This window comes from Ipomoea triloba, chromosome 9, assembly GCF_003576645.1.
Source record: "Ipomoea triloba cultivar NCNSP0323 chromosome 9, ASM357664v1".
Taxonomy (NCBI): Eukaryota; Viridiplantae; Streptophyta; class Magnoliopsida; order Solanales; family Convolvulaceae; genus Ipomoea; species Ipomoea triloba.
This window is the reverse complement of record NC_044924.1, coordinates 25,270,406-25,284,438: the sequence shown is the minus strand read 5'-3', so window position 1 is coordinate 25,284,438 and position 14,033 is coordinate 25,270,406. Positions and strand designations below refer to the sequence as shown.

General features: G+C 35.9%; 1 protein-coding gene across 2 annotated transcripts in view; it reads right to left on the bottom strand.

Annotated features, from left to right (window-relative positions):
- Positions 1-5,816: 5,816 nt before the first annotated feature.
- The window catches only part of LOC116030292 (replication stress response regulator SDE2), a 79,452-nt gene continuing 71,235 nt past the window's right edge, over positions 5,817-14,033 (bottom strand). Inside the window, exons 1-3 of one of the 2 annotated variants that reach the window (XM_031272506.1) lie at positions 7,731-8,530; positions 6,792-7,308; positions 5,817-6,333 (exon numbers count right to left, since the gene is read on the bottom strand). In XM_031272506.1, the coding sequence (XP_031128366.1) occupies positions 6,187-6,333; positions 6,792-7,308; positions 7,731-8,404 (1,338 nt within the window). In that variant the 5' untranslated portion in view covers positions 8,405-8,530 and the 3' untranslated portion in view covers positions 5,817-6,186. Of the gene's footprint in view, positions 6,334-6,791; positions 7,309-7,730; positions 8,531-14,033 lie in introns of those variants that run through there. The other variant, XM_031272505.1, reaches the window with a different exon arrangement.

Below are 14,033 nucleotides of genomic sequence, written 5' to 3'. Positions count from 1 at the left end.
ATATATATATATATATATATATATATATATATATATATATATATATATATATATATATATATATATATATATATATAACCGCGTTCAGGTGTGAATTGAAGGTGCGAACTACTCGCCCAGGAGAGAAGTGAGAACGCATATCATTCGTCCACGTGTCCAAATTTAACAGGTCAAAAACACTGATTTAAAAAAAAACGGGGTTGCATATTTGTAAATAATTGAATATTGAAGTACAAATAAAATGTATTACAAGTGCAAATAGCAGTTTCATATAGTTAACCTAAGTGCAAGTAAGTTGTATTACAAGTGCAAGTAAAATGTACATCTGTAACCCTTTCTCTAGGAACTAGTCGCGGAAACTCGTATTAAAAAAATGATAAGCGATGTTGAATGAGGTTAAACAATTCCTCTCGAAAAATTTTGACATGAAAGGTATGGCTGAGGCATCTTATGTGATTGGCATAAAGATCCATAGGGATAGATCTCGAACTATTTTTGGTCCATCGTGAGAAACCTATATCAACGTAAAGTTTTACAAAGATTTCGGATGTATGATTGTTCACCGAGTCTTGCTCCCATAGTGAGAGGTGATAAGTACAGTTTGAACCAATGTCCAAAGAATAATTTTGAAAGAGAATTCATGAAGAACATCACATATGCTTCAGTTGTTTGGTACCTCGAGTATGTTAAGTCTATGCTAGACCAGACATTGCATTTAATTTGTTGTCGGGATGTTGGATCGACATCGGAGTAATCCGGGTTTTGACCACTGGAAAACTACAAAGAATTGTCAGAGGTAAAGGTACCGTAGACTACAAGCTTGTGTCTACGCAGATGGACTCATTAGATGCCGTTGGATATTTTGATGCTGATTTTTGCCAGCTATATAGATTCATGAAAATCAACTTCAGGGTACATGTTTATAATGGCTGGTGGGGCAGTTTCATGGAGAAGTGTTAAACAAACTTTGGTCACTACTTATACCATGGAAGTTGAGTTGATTTCATGTTTTGAGTCTACTTCTCAAGGTACGGCTTAATAATTTCATTTCTGGGCTTAGAGTTATGGACTCCATTTCTAAGCCACTAAAAGTTTATTGTGACGACTCAATTGTGGTTTTCCTAGCTAAACACAATAAGAGTGGGAGTCAAAGTAAGCATATTACCACAAAGTACTTGGCTATAGGGAGCGTGTTAAAGCTAAAAGGTGGTCATTGCATATAAGCACTGAGTTGATGATTGCATATCCCTTGACTAAAGGCTTGACACCATTCAAGTTCACGGATCATGTTAAAAAAAGATGGAGCTTGTCCCCACTTTGTAGAAGTTGTATATATATATATATTTAGTTATTTTATGAAATTCTTAAAGCATTCAGACATTTTTTCACTTTTGTGCGCACTTTATTTTGTTGAGAAAATATATTTCTTTTAGAATTGAAATAAACATAAGGTTTATCCATTAAGTTTTTAGATACCACATGAAGTACTTAGAGAAAGAATTACATTGTGATCATAGTAGATACTGCTCACATTAGAGATTAGAAGACGTATCTCTATGGTTCATATTTTCTATTTCTTTAAGTTTATGCTTCCACCAAGTGGGAGAATTTAATATTTTTCTGTAATTAAAAACATGCTAATTATGGTGCAAGATAAATTGGGTCTTTATGGCAATTAGTGGTACCATTAAGCAATGTAACGAAAATAACAGTTTATGTTACAAAGTATATAGTGATGGCATATATGTTATATGAGCTAATAGCGCGTCACTACTCAGGTTACACTAAAAAATACACCATCATATTCAATTGGACACTAAGTGAGAGTACTCTGTAGAAATTGCTATTACGACTTGGGCATCAACACAACAATACAAGAAAATAATTGGAGGTTAGATCCTAATTTATACATATACAATTCATGTATATGTTTTATATTCCGATATCAGGAATATGGCAAATTATTGTGTGGACCACATAGCTGTGTGGACCATGAATATAAGGTACATTATTTTTATACTGGAGGTACATTATTTTTGTATTGAAGGTACATTATTTTATAGTGCTATAAAATAATGTACTTTCACTACAAAAATAATGTACCCTAAAATAATGTACCTTCAATACAAAAATAATGTACCTTCAATATAAAAATAATGTACCTTATATTTATGGTTCACACAATTGGGTGGACCACAGTCGATGCAATAATGATTGCATAAATATCTCTCTTGATTTTTTTGCTTAAATTTGGCTTAATGCCTCGACGTACGTCAAGAGTTAGGCTTCATATATGCTTTAAATTGAATATGACGTACTTAAGCACTGATATAAACTAGCTCAGTGCGGATAATCTCCTAGCTTTAAAGTAATATGTTAACATGATGTACAATAAGCAGTAAGTGGTAGTGTTGTAATAAATGATTTTTTTTTAAGGAAAAAAAAAAAGTTATCAGTGGACTTTGTCATCAATGGCTTATAAATAGATATTGGGAATAACTTATTATTCAAAAATTAAGTCTATATGTTACTTAAAATTTTAAAATATATTTTTTAGGAAAAATGTGTCAATAGGTCATTAAATTTATCATTTTTTTTGTGCAATTCGGTCATTGAACTTAAAAAGGTATTCAATTGAACCATCAAACAACCAAAATATGTACAATTGGGACGTCTGATTCATTTTAATGCAATTTAAGTAGAAAACATTTCAATCTTTCATCACAACTAGTATGAATGAAAAAATGATAACTCTTAATATATACCATGTAAGCAATATGATCATATTCTAAGGAGAAAAGTTAGAAAAATGTCACAATTATACATATTTTACTTGTTTGATTGTTTAATTGCACACTTTTCAAGATCAGTAATCCAATTGCATAGAAGAGATAAATTTAGTGACTTAAGTGACACTTTTTGCTATGTTGTTTATTTTATAAGTTGATAAGTGCTAACATTACTTTAGGGAGACAGAAACGAAGCGCAACATTCCCATCGTTGGATCCAAGTGTTTGATTTTAAAAGCAAACACTTTATTTTATTTTCATTTCTTCTAAGTATGCTATATTGCTATATATAGTGCTGTAATTTCCTCCACCAACAACTACTTTTTGTTATATCTTTATCCATTTCAAATTGTGAGTCTCATTTGGATTTACGATTCACTTTATGAAAAGTAAGAAAAGTTTATTTTATTTCCATTTCTTCCAAGTATGCTATATAGTGCTCTAACAGTCATAATGCTCAAAGTGGGGGAAAATTCTTTATCAAATATGAAAATATGGATACTATAAATGTGCATATATATTCCATTTTGTAAAAATCAACTTAGGCGGCCGCTCGGCACCCCTACGCCGAGGTAATTTTAGCCCTAGGTGACTATCACTTGGCCGACTGACTAGACGCCTTACTCGACTGAGTCAGTGCCCAACTCAGCCGAGTCAGTGCTTAACTCAATCGAGTGGTTTTTTTTTTTTTTGCTTGCTCAGCTACTCCTCTTCTATATTCCTCTAATCATGTACTAAATCATCTAACGTATGTAGTTGACTAGTTTGGAAGATTATAACAGTCTAACAACTCATAACTCTAAGTGGGAAAAAGTGAAAACGATATACTCGGATTACTCAGCCACCTAGGCGCTATAGGAGTTAGGTCCCCGGGCACCCGACTAGCGCCCAACGCTTTCTGCAACATTGTATATATTATTAGGATACTTTTATTGAGTTTGATAGGAAGGTAAAGGGTGTTCATAAACCATCACGATGTATTGAAAGGTTACCTTTTAAGGGAAGGTAAGCTAAGCATCTTGTGCTCAGTTGGCACTGCACCTTTGTTGCTTTCCTTGAGGGAAGGTCGCAGGACCGAACCCAGATGGTGGGGTATTGACTCTTTGAGCTACAACATATAGAGAAAATATAAAACAGATACTACCTTGTAATAGAGTCAATAATATTCGAAAAATTCTAATGTTTCTCCATTATTTGATGAGTTGCTAAAACTCAACCTCGTTGACTTACCAAAAATGAGGCAGCCACAAATAATTGCAAGTTTCATCTATGTACTTATTACCGGACATTCAATTAAAATATATATATTTTATCTTTAAAGATAAAGTTATGGAATTGGTTCGAGATGGATGAATTGAGCTTCTAAATGCTACAAGAAGTGCCAATTAAATTTCCATCTCATTTGCAAAAGTTACTACATTGCTCAATATGGATAGTGATATGCATGCTTATAGTGTAATTCAAAGCAAATTATGAAAAGATGGATTGTGAGAAGAAGGTGATGGTGAAAAGACTTATTAACAAGAAGAGTTGTAACTATATTATTCTAAAAAAGCATGAGTTCTAATCACATTAATGATTATATTTGAAAATGATTCCATATCCCAATGCCCATAATTAGCCAATAAATAGAGATGAAAGTCCCTCGTAACAATTTATATGGAGGGAAATGTGCCTCACCGCCCGTAATCAGCCAATAAATAGAGATGAAAGTCCCTCGTAACAATTTATATGGAGGGAAATGTGCCCCACCGCTCGTAATTAGCCAAAAAATGGAGATGAAAGTCCCTCGTAACAATTTATATGGAGGGAAATGTGCCCCATCAAGTATAAACAAATTTTACTTAATTAAACATTTGGAAAAAACATTAAAAATTAATTTAATTCTCAAAATTTTTAACATTTGAAAACAATGTTTAATTAAATAAAATTTGTTTGGAAGTTTCTAAAAATATGTTATACTAAACCCTAGAATAAAACTAATATTTTTATATTTTTAAAATGTTGAATTAAATAAATAAAAATAAAGAGATATTTATATTAACAAAAAAAACAAATTAAAAATAATTGTCAAATTGACAATCAAACAGAATGTAAAATTGTAATTTTGTCATTCATATGAAAAAGTTACAATTGAGTGACATTTTAAAATCATGCAATCCACCTAAGTAATCTAAATTAGCAAGTTGCCAATTGATAAAATTCTAAAAATAATAAAAATAAAATAATTAGAGATAAGGATCTTGAAGACCACGGAAGTTGAAAAGAGTTTATTACCGATAAGGATCTTGAAGACCACGGAAGTTGAAAAGAGTTTATTACCGAAATGGTCCGTCAACTATTGCGAAATTATCAATTTGGTCCTCGATAATTTTTCGTGACCAATTAAGTCTCTCGACTTTGAAAAATTTAACCAATTTGGTCCTCCGTTTATTTTTGTCGTTAAACATCCGTTAAATCGGGACTAAATTGGTAATTTTGCTATAGTCAAGAGACCAAATTGGTAATTTTGCTATAGTCAATGGACCAAATTGAGAATTAATTTTTCACTGAAATGGTCCCTTGACTATAGCAAAATTACCAATTTAGTCCCGATTTAACGGATGACCAAATTGGTTAAATCTTTCAAAGTTGAGGGACTTAATTGGTCACGAAAAATTGTTGAGGATCAAATTGGTAATTTTGCAATAGTCGAGGTATATTTTGGTAATAAACTCTGAAAGTAGTCTGTTGGTCTCCAATTCAGATAAAGGCTTCTTTTTCATGGACCTTCATCCCTTCATTTTTTTTTAAGGTTTGAAGGCATGAAGGCAGTTGCATGGCTGCCTTCATCCCCTAATTCGTCCATAGATCCACTCCATGTTTCTAATTGAGACTGTCGGTCTCTTGTTAAAAACCTTACTTTAAAAAAATACTAAGTATTAGTTTTTAAAATTTTGTTAGAAACAATGATGATGTTGCATGAATAGTTGACACAGGAAAGACGACCTGAAACTCAAAGAGACATCGGACAAAACTACAAGTAGATGACAAAAATACCTTACATTCATTCCCAAGTTATAAGCACTTACAATTTACATAAATATCAAGAAAAAAATAATATTTGAATCGGGAGTCATGACCAAACACATTTCTTATATTGAACGCTATACATTTCGCACATGACTTGTTTAGCAAATCATAACTGCAGATTAGGACTTTGGCAGTTAACATTTGCTTTTGTTTTGAAGGAAAAGGGATCACCTGCGGTAGCTAATTTGGATGCCTGATTATACAATAACTATATGAATCTCTATCAAGAGAAAAGCTCTCTTCAGGATACATGGTAGACAATCAAAATCTGAGAATACATTTCACATTTATCACAGGGAACATGTAGAATAGTATCTGAGAACAATCATTTCTTGGCAAGTAACTTCTTCGGAAGCATCTCCAGAGGCGTGGTTTTCAGAAGGAAAAGTCTGGCCGCACGCTCTTGCAGTGTGCCCCCACATTTCAATCCCCGCACTTGAAGTTCTGATTTCAGCTTTTCCATGCCAAGGACCTAAAATAAATAAACACAAGACCGTTTGAAATACAAAAATCCACCTTAATTGCTCTTCATTCGTGATCAAAGTACTAGTCTACTACTAACAGATTGGGAAACAAAAAGCTCGTATAAGATCCTTGCAAATAGGCAACCAGTTTATAACATCAACTCTAGTTGTGATGAGTTACTAATGCCACACTGGTGACAGGTACTTTGTTATGTCAAAGGGCCATAAAATGTAATTTTGCTGCTTTTCCGAATAAATTATTGAAGTGATAGAAAAAATGCATAACACCCAAGTCCAAACACCGCTTGCTGCTATGCAATTATTCTTATGCAATGATGGTATGACCTAACCTTAAGCTATATAGTATATATTATAAATTATACTCCAGTTGTCAAATTTTTCCTATGTTTTCAAGTTAACAATATACCAAAGTATATCATATTGAACCTAATCATAGCAGACATACCTCCAATTCTTCAGCTGAAGAAATCTCATCAAAATTCAGGGCCCTCTCCGGATCTGCAACTTTTACAGAACCTTCTCCCTCTTGGACTGCTCCAGCTTTAGGCCTTGCATCAGAACTGGCTTCTATTACAGATGTTCCTTCCTCCCCAGAAGGAGAGTAGCCTGTTTGCTGATCAATAATTTCTTCAGCAACAGCTGAGCCAGAGCTATTGGATGCTTCCCTCTCAGCCTTAAAATTTCCACTTTCAGATGCAAATGAAGTGTACAGAGGAGAGGCATGTACGATATTGTTAGAATCAGGATTATTCTCAACAAAAGTGTCCTTTTCTTCTTCAGAGCCACTCTCACTGTCAATTTTCTGGCCTAGAACCAAGTCCACATCTCCATTTGTTCCCCTGCTTGAGTCAGAATTATTCCCATTATCTATAATAACAGATTTTTCATTCTCTTCGTCTTCATCGCTGTAATCCTCATCCATATCCTCACTATCGGAATCATCAAATTTCCTCTTGCCCATCCTAACAAGAAAGAGACAAGAATGCTTAGCACATAAACAGATAGAATTTGAATTACAATTAGAAGTTAAGCAAAGTAAATCTGAAAAAACTAGGTTTCAAATTTCTACTCATACATCAAAAATTTATTCATTGCTTTCAGAATGAACTACTTAATAGACTAACATTAATTAAACTAAACTAACTTAACAACTTTAGAGGGCATTTGTTAGCCAGAAAAATTCAAAATTCCCTAGGAATTTAAGTGGTGGAAAAATAATTCTCACTGGGATTTTAACTTAGGAAAGTTCAGGTTAAGTGTGAATCCAATTCCATGATATAAGGATAAAAGTAAAGCAGCCATAAATCTATAACGAATTTTGATTTCACAACTTAATAAAATAACAGATTTGAAAACTTGTGAACTAGAATGTCAAAGGCCTTACCATATCTTCAGCTTCTTAGAATCAGAATCATTCAGTTCAGCAGCAGCTTTCCTTTTAGAAGCGACGAATCCCTTAAGCGATTCCCTCACTGACCTCTCGACTTCCTCCATACACTTTGCAGAGTCCTCTCTATACTTAGCCACATACTTATCGGCGCTCTCCCCACTCTTACTCCTGCTTCCGCTTCCCTTCTTCGCCAACTCTTTTGCCTTCTTGTTGATATAATCCTCCGCCATCTTCTCAAGCTTGCGCTCCTCCGCCTCCGCCTTCCACTCCTCCAATCTCTTCTCGGCGTTCACGTGCCTCAGCCTCCTCCCGCTCATGTCTCGACAGGCATCGAAATTGTTCGTCTTTTTCTGCCCCGCCTTAGTCGCCGCCCCTCTAAGCAACGATCCGAATCCACCTTTCCCTCCCCTCAACCGCAATAAGAGGTTCACAACCACGGGAAATTTGGATTGCTGGTGTCCGGTTGTGAGATTGAGTGTTTGGTTGTCTTGAAGGAGGTAGGGTGAGTCGGAAGGGATGAGAAGTTGGAGATGGGTGGGGATTAGGGTTAGGGTTTGAATTCTGTGTTTTAGGGTTTGGATAGATACAGATGGAGTGGAGAAATTTATGATTCTGTGCTTGCCGTCGAGGAGCTTGACAAGCACTTGGTGGATTCCGGCGACTTCCATAGTGAGTTTTCCCGTCGTGAGTTTTCCCGTCGTGAGTTTCCAGGTCGGTTTGGAGAGAATTCGATCGGTGGGTTTGGAGAGAATTCGATCAGCGATGGAAAGAATGAGGCGGTTTGTTGGGAGGAATGAATTAGGAGAGAAAAGAGTTGTAATTTTATGAAAAAGAATAATCTATAGTAAAATTTTTCTATTTCACTTTTCAGTCTAAATTTTTGTAGTTAATTAATTAAATATTTTATTGGTCAAATAATTAATTAAGCTTATTTCGTAAGAAAATGTAAAATGAAAATTAACTACACCATAGTATATATTAATTGGCAATATTGTTTTTATATTCACGTATCAATACTATTAATAAAAGAAAAAATCCTCCCAATTTCACTTTCTCGAACAAATTAATATTATTAATTAATTGGTAAAATATTAATAAAGTTGAATTGATAACAAAATTTTATTTACCAAATTTTGAGAATAATTAAACCATAATAATTGTGAGAATAATAGAAACAAATTATGCGTAATTTTATAAGAAAAAATAATTTATTAATTATTATTTACACCAATAATAATAATTTAAATACTTATCCTTACTTCTCTATCTATACTACTATTAATAAAAATAAAATCATCATTTGTAAAATTTTCGCCCAAACAATAGTAAAGATAAAATGGACAAGAAAACTGATATTACTAATTGATTAAAAATATGAAAAGATTAGGCTAACCTTATCCCTGCAACTTTCTCTCACTTTCAAAAATGGGTCCCACCTCCACATCATCCAATTTGCAAATCATCTACTATCACACTACATCCCTGCTGATGGTGTAAATGTAAACGGGGGTACGGATTTACACCACGTGTGTTTGATTGTGTATGATGTAGTGTATGGATCGGTGTATGGATGAATACAGGGAGAAGGGGAAAGGAAGCCATGGCTTCCTTCTTGGAGAAGAAGAGAGAAGAACGAGAGAGAGAGGCCGAGAGGCAAGGGATCCCCGGATGCCATTACAGTGGAGGGTCAGGTCCTTTATATAGGAATAGGACCTGACCCTTCAGGAATATAATATTCCCCAAAGGTCACTTGCCCTTTAACAATTTCTAAGGGACACCCGATCTTTTAGGGATACAATAATACACGGACTATATACATTGTACTTCTACAGTAGTCCCTAGGGGTATTTACCCATCACAAGTCCCCCACTTCTTGAATCTGCGAGAGTCGTCAGGTTCGAGAAGTAAAATGTGCTCCGGGCGGCCAACTTGTTACAAGCAAAGTCTCCCCGGTCTGAATGCCTTAATAGACTGTGACGAACCCCTTAAGTCTGAGTTGAGCATGGGGGCGTGATTTACACTGGTTGTCTCGTTAAAAACCTTAGACTAAGAAAAACCCAGTGGGAAAAAACCTAGCTAAGGGAAAAAGAGTACAACCAAAAGCGTAATAATTAAAGACTACAAGGGGTTATGTCTAGTTGTTGATGCAGTTATGTTGCTCCTTGTGCTGCCATTGTCGAGATGCAAATATATCGAACATCTATAGATGGAGAAGATAATGCCAACCATCGAGCGGTAGGAGAAAATAATATGATGTCGAGCAGATATAGACCTACCACATTATGAGTTATGTGTGAAGGCCTTAAGCTAATATTAACGCCAAGACGCGGGATAAATTCATCACCAAAAAGGCGGCCTTGCTGAGAATCGGTATAAGCTCATCGCTGAGAAGCGGGATAGATTCATTGCTGGAAAAGTGACAATGCTCAAAGGCGGGATAAATTCATCGCTGAAAACCGGCATCGCTAAAAAGCGAAATATAATCATCGTTGAAAAGCGGGATAAAAACATCGCTGAAAAGCGGCATCGCTAAGAAGCGGGAAAGTCATCGCTGAAAAGCGGCATCGCTCAAAAGCGGGATAAAGTCATCGCTCAAAAGCGGCATCGCTCAAAAGCGGGATAAAATCATCGCTGAAAAGCGGCATCGCTAAAAAGCGAGATAAAATCATCGCTGAAAAGCGGCATCGCTAAGAAGCGGGAAAGTCATCGCTGAAAAGCGGCATCGCTAAGAAGCGGGATAAAATTTAGTGTCATGACGAGGCATGGGCTCACTCAACCGGACAAATTTATGCAGGTCAACCCCAAATGAAAAATTCGTGCACGTTGAACAAAACCCCAAACTCTTTTTTTTTTTATTTTTTTTTATATAATAAATCCGTGCAGGTTGAGTCAATAACCCCAAACGGAACCCGGATGCTCTGTTTTTTTTTTTTTTTTCAAGTGTCAGCGAGTGAGACGCAACAGGACATCCGGCATCAAACCCAACGGAAGAGCCGGATGCTCTTTTTTTTTTTTTTTTTTTTTTTTTTTTTTTTTTTGTTCAAGTGTCATGACGAGACATGAGCACACGCAACCGGACAAATCCGTGCAGGTCAGCCAAACCCCAAACGGAAGAGCCGATGCTTTTTTTTTTTTTTTTTCGAGGGGTTTGGTGGGGGTGTCCCCCACTTTATGAACTACACAGGGGTAGCAGGCTAGCAGCCGTGCTACCCAATAAAAAATATATATTTTTATATATTTTTAGGTACAATGATCTTATACTACAATTTACATCTTTAGCTACAAATTTCAATTCCTAACCAACTCTAGGGGTATTGTAGTTCTGAACCGGGTAGCATCTCCAATTGTTTATTTTGGCATCTTGTACTCTCCGACCGAATTGAAGGATGTTTATTTTGGCATCTTGTACTCTCCGACCGAATTGAAGGAGAAAAAGAATATTTTTCTCTTGCTTTGCTCTCCCTTGTTTTATGGTTGAAAAGAAGCAAAAGTCACTTTTGCTTTTCCACCTTTTCTGCAGAAATAAATAAAACTCACTTTTGCTTTTCCACCTTTTCTGCAGAAATAAATAAAACAAGTGTAGTTTTTGTCATTTTCCTTTTTGTCTTCTACTACTTATTTTATTTCTCCCACTTTTTCTTGTCTTTTTCCATAATTCCAATTTTTTTCCTTTCTTGAGAACCCAAACCATTTTCTTCTACTGTCACCTCCTCTCTCTTTCTTTTTTTTTATTTATTTATTTTTCCCATCAACCACTTTGTCTTGCCACAAATAATTAATAATAATATATGATATATGGTGAAGACTGAAGACAAAAAACACAAAACCAAATGTTTTGGCAGGAGTGCAGGAGCTTCCACTTTCGGCGCAGCATCTCTTCAGCACCATTTCCAGTCTGCTTCGTTATCATCTTCATTTGGCCGAGAGTGAGATAGAGTTGTCATCTTATTCATCAACAATGATACAATAACCATAATCATCCACAGCCTACCGAGCTCGCTGTGTATTTACCCCACGCAATCAACAGATTGAACGGTTGACGGTGACGGTGAGTGGCGTGGTGACTGCGGTAGCGTGGTTGATGAGGAAGTTTGGTGGTTGCTATGGCGGCAACGATAGTCGCTTCGTTAACGGATTGCGTGGTCATCGAGTGGCGAAGGTTGCACCATTTTTTTTTTTGACCGACAGCTAACCGCGATGTCCGGCGGAGGCCGATGGCCGGTGGCAATGCACTTATTCTTCTTCTTCTTCATTCTCGCCTGGACTGGAGCCGGAGAAGACGATCTTTGGACGCGTCGAGCTCATGCAGTGGACAAACTTTTTCGGCCATGGTCGACGGCGTTTGATTCGTAATTCGTTTTTGTTGTTGTTGTTGATGGTGGTTGATTACCGTGATGACGATGAATGAGGTGATGATTATGGCGGACAGTGCTGCGTCGCCGGAAGAAGATGGATCGTCGTCGTCAGCCTCGCCCGATCAACAGAAGGAATCACCATGTCGGTGATGGTGTATTTACGGCAACGGGCAGTTATGGTGGCGGAGGCAATTTGCGATGGAGATGGAGGAGATTGGTGGTGGTGGAACGCTGTACAACCGAGATGGTGGCGAAGCGCTTTATTCTCCGGTGAGCAGCAACGGCGGTAGTGAGTTTTGACGGTGATGAGGATGGTGAACACCATCGAGTTGATTAGAGGAACACGGCATTTCGTCGCATTCCCCACAGACGGCGCCAATGATGGTGTAAATGTAAACGGGGGTACGGATTTACACCACGTGTGTTTGATTGTGTATGATGTAGTGTATGGATCGGTGTATGGATGAATACAGGGAGAAGGGGAAAGGAAGCCATGGCTTCCTTCTTGGAGAAGAAGAGAGAAGAACGAGAGAGAGAGGCCGAGAGGCAAGGGATCCCCGGATGCCATTACAGTGGAGGGTCAGGTCCTTTATATAGGAATAGGACCTGACCCTTCAGGAATATAATATTCCCCAAAGGTCACTTGCCCTTTAACAATTTCTAAGGGACACCCGATCTTTTAGGGATACAATAATACACGGACTATATACATTGTACTTCTACAGTAGTCCCTGGGGGTATTTACCCATCACCTGCAAATCCATTCAACTTTTAAAAGTGGGCCCCAATTTGACATCACTATAAAAATTTAATATATTTTTCTCAATAAATATTATTTTCTCTTCAACATTATTAATTTATATCAATATATATAAATAACAAAAATGAAAACCCAGAAACATAATTTTGTATATAAAGTACTTTTAAATATTAAAAATAGCAATATTAAAAATCTAAAACTGTAATTTTTAGAAACCAATTTATAAAATTATTTGTACTACGTATATAATCGAATGCAAATTATACTATAAATTTTTTTTATCTAAAATAATTCGTGTTTTAAATTTGAATTACGATTTGAATTGTAAAACTAAACCTCAAATGAACCTTACAAATTCGAGAAATTGGAATCATTAAAATTAACCGAAGTACAAATTTGAAGGCATTGAAATAACTAAAATTACACAAATTACAAATCCGAATACATTGAAATCATTAAAAGTTAAGAAATTACAACTAATCGATTCCACGGAAAGCAAATACATTTATTCATTTATTTCGGCTCCACCAAACCGATTCCATATCTCCTCGATCATGTCTTCTTGCAGTCGATGGTTTGTTGGTCTATTGTGAATCCTTGCATGATTTCGAATATAATCCTCATTTCAAATGAAGTGGCTAGGACTATTTTCAGGTATAGATACATTACAATTCACACTTTCATTCGTATAATTAAAATCAATATCATATGAATCTCATTCATCCTCTACAATCATATCGTGGATGATTATACACGCTCTCATAATTTGTCCAAGTGTTTCTTTGGAACCCATGCGTGCCGGGTTAGAAATGATAGCAAATCGTGCTTTGAGCACTCCAAATGCTCTTTCTTGTTGTAATAATAATAATAATAATAATATTATTATATAAACCAAGTGGAGCAAGATGGAATGGATTTCGGCAGAGGCTTTAGTGCTTAATTATATCATGTGTGTCATTATGTGTGTGGAATGAATAAATCCATAAAACATGGATTAGTGTAGTGGAGTAATTTAGGGGAGTGGGGTAGATATAGCACAAAACATGGAGTAGTGGATGAGTGATGTGTGACTAAATAATGAGTAGCTTTTGTCATCTTTGTATGCATATATATATATGTATTGCCGTAGGAATTGATGTGAATGAATGTAGTGAAGAATTAATTCAAAGCAAAAAATTTAGA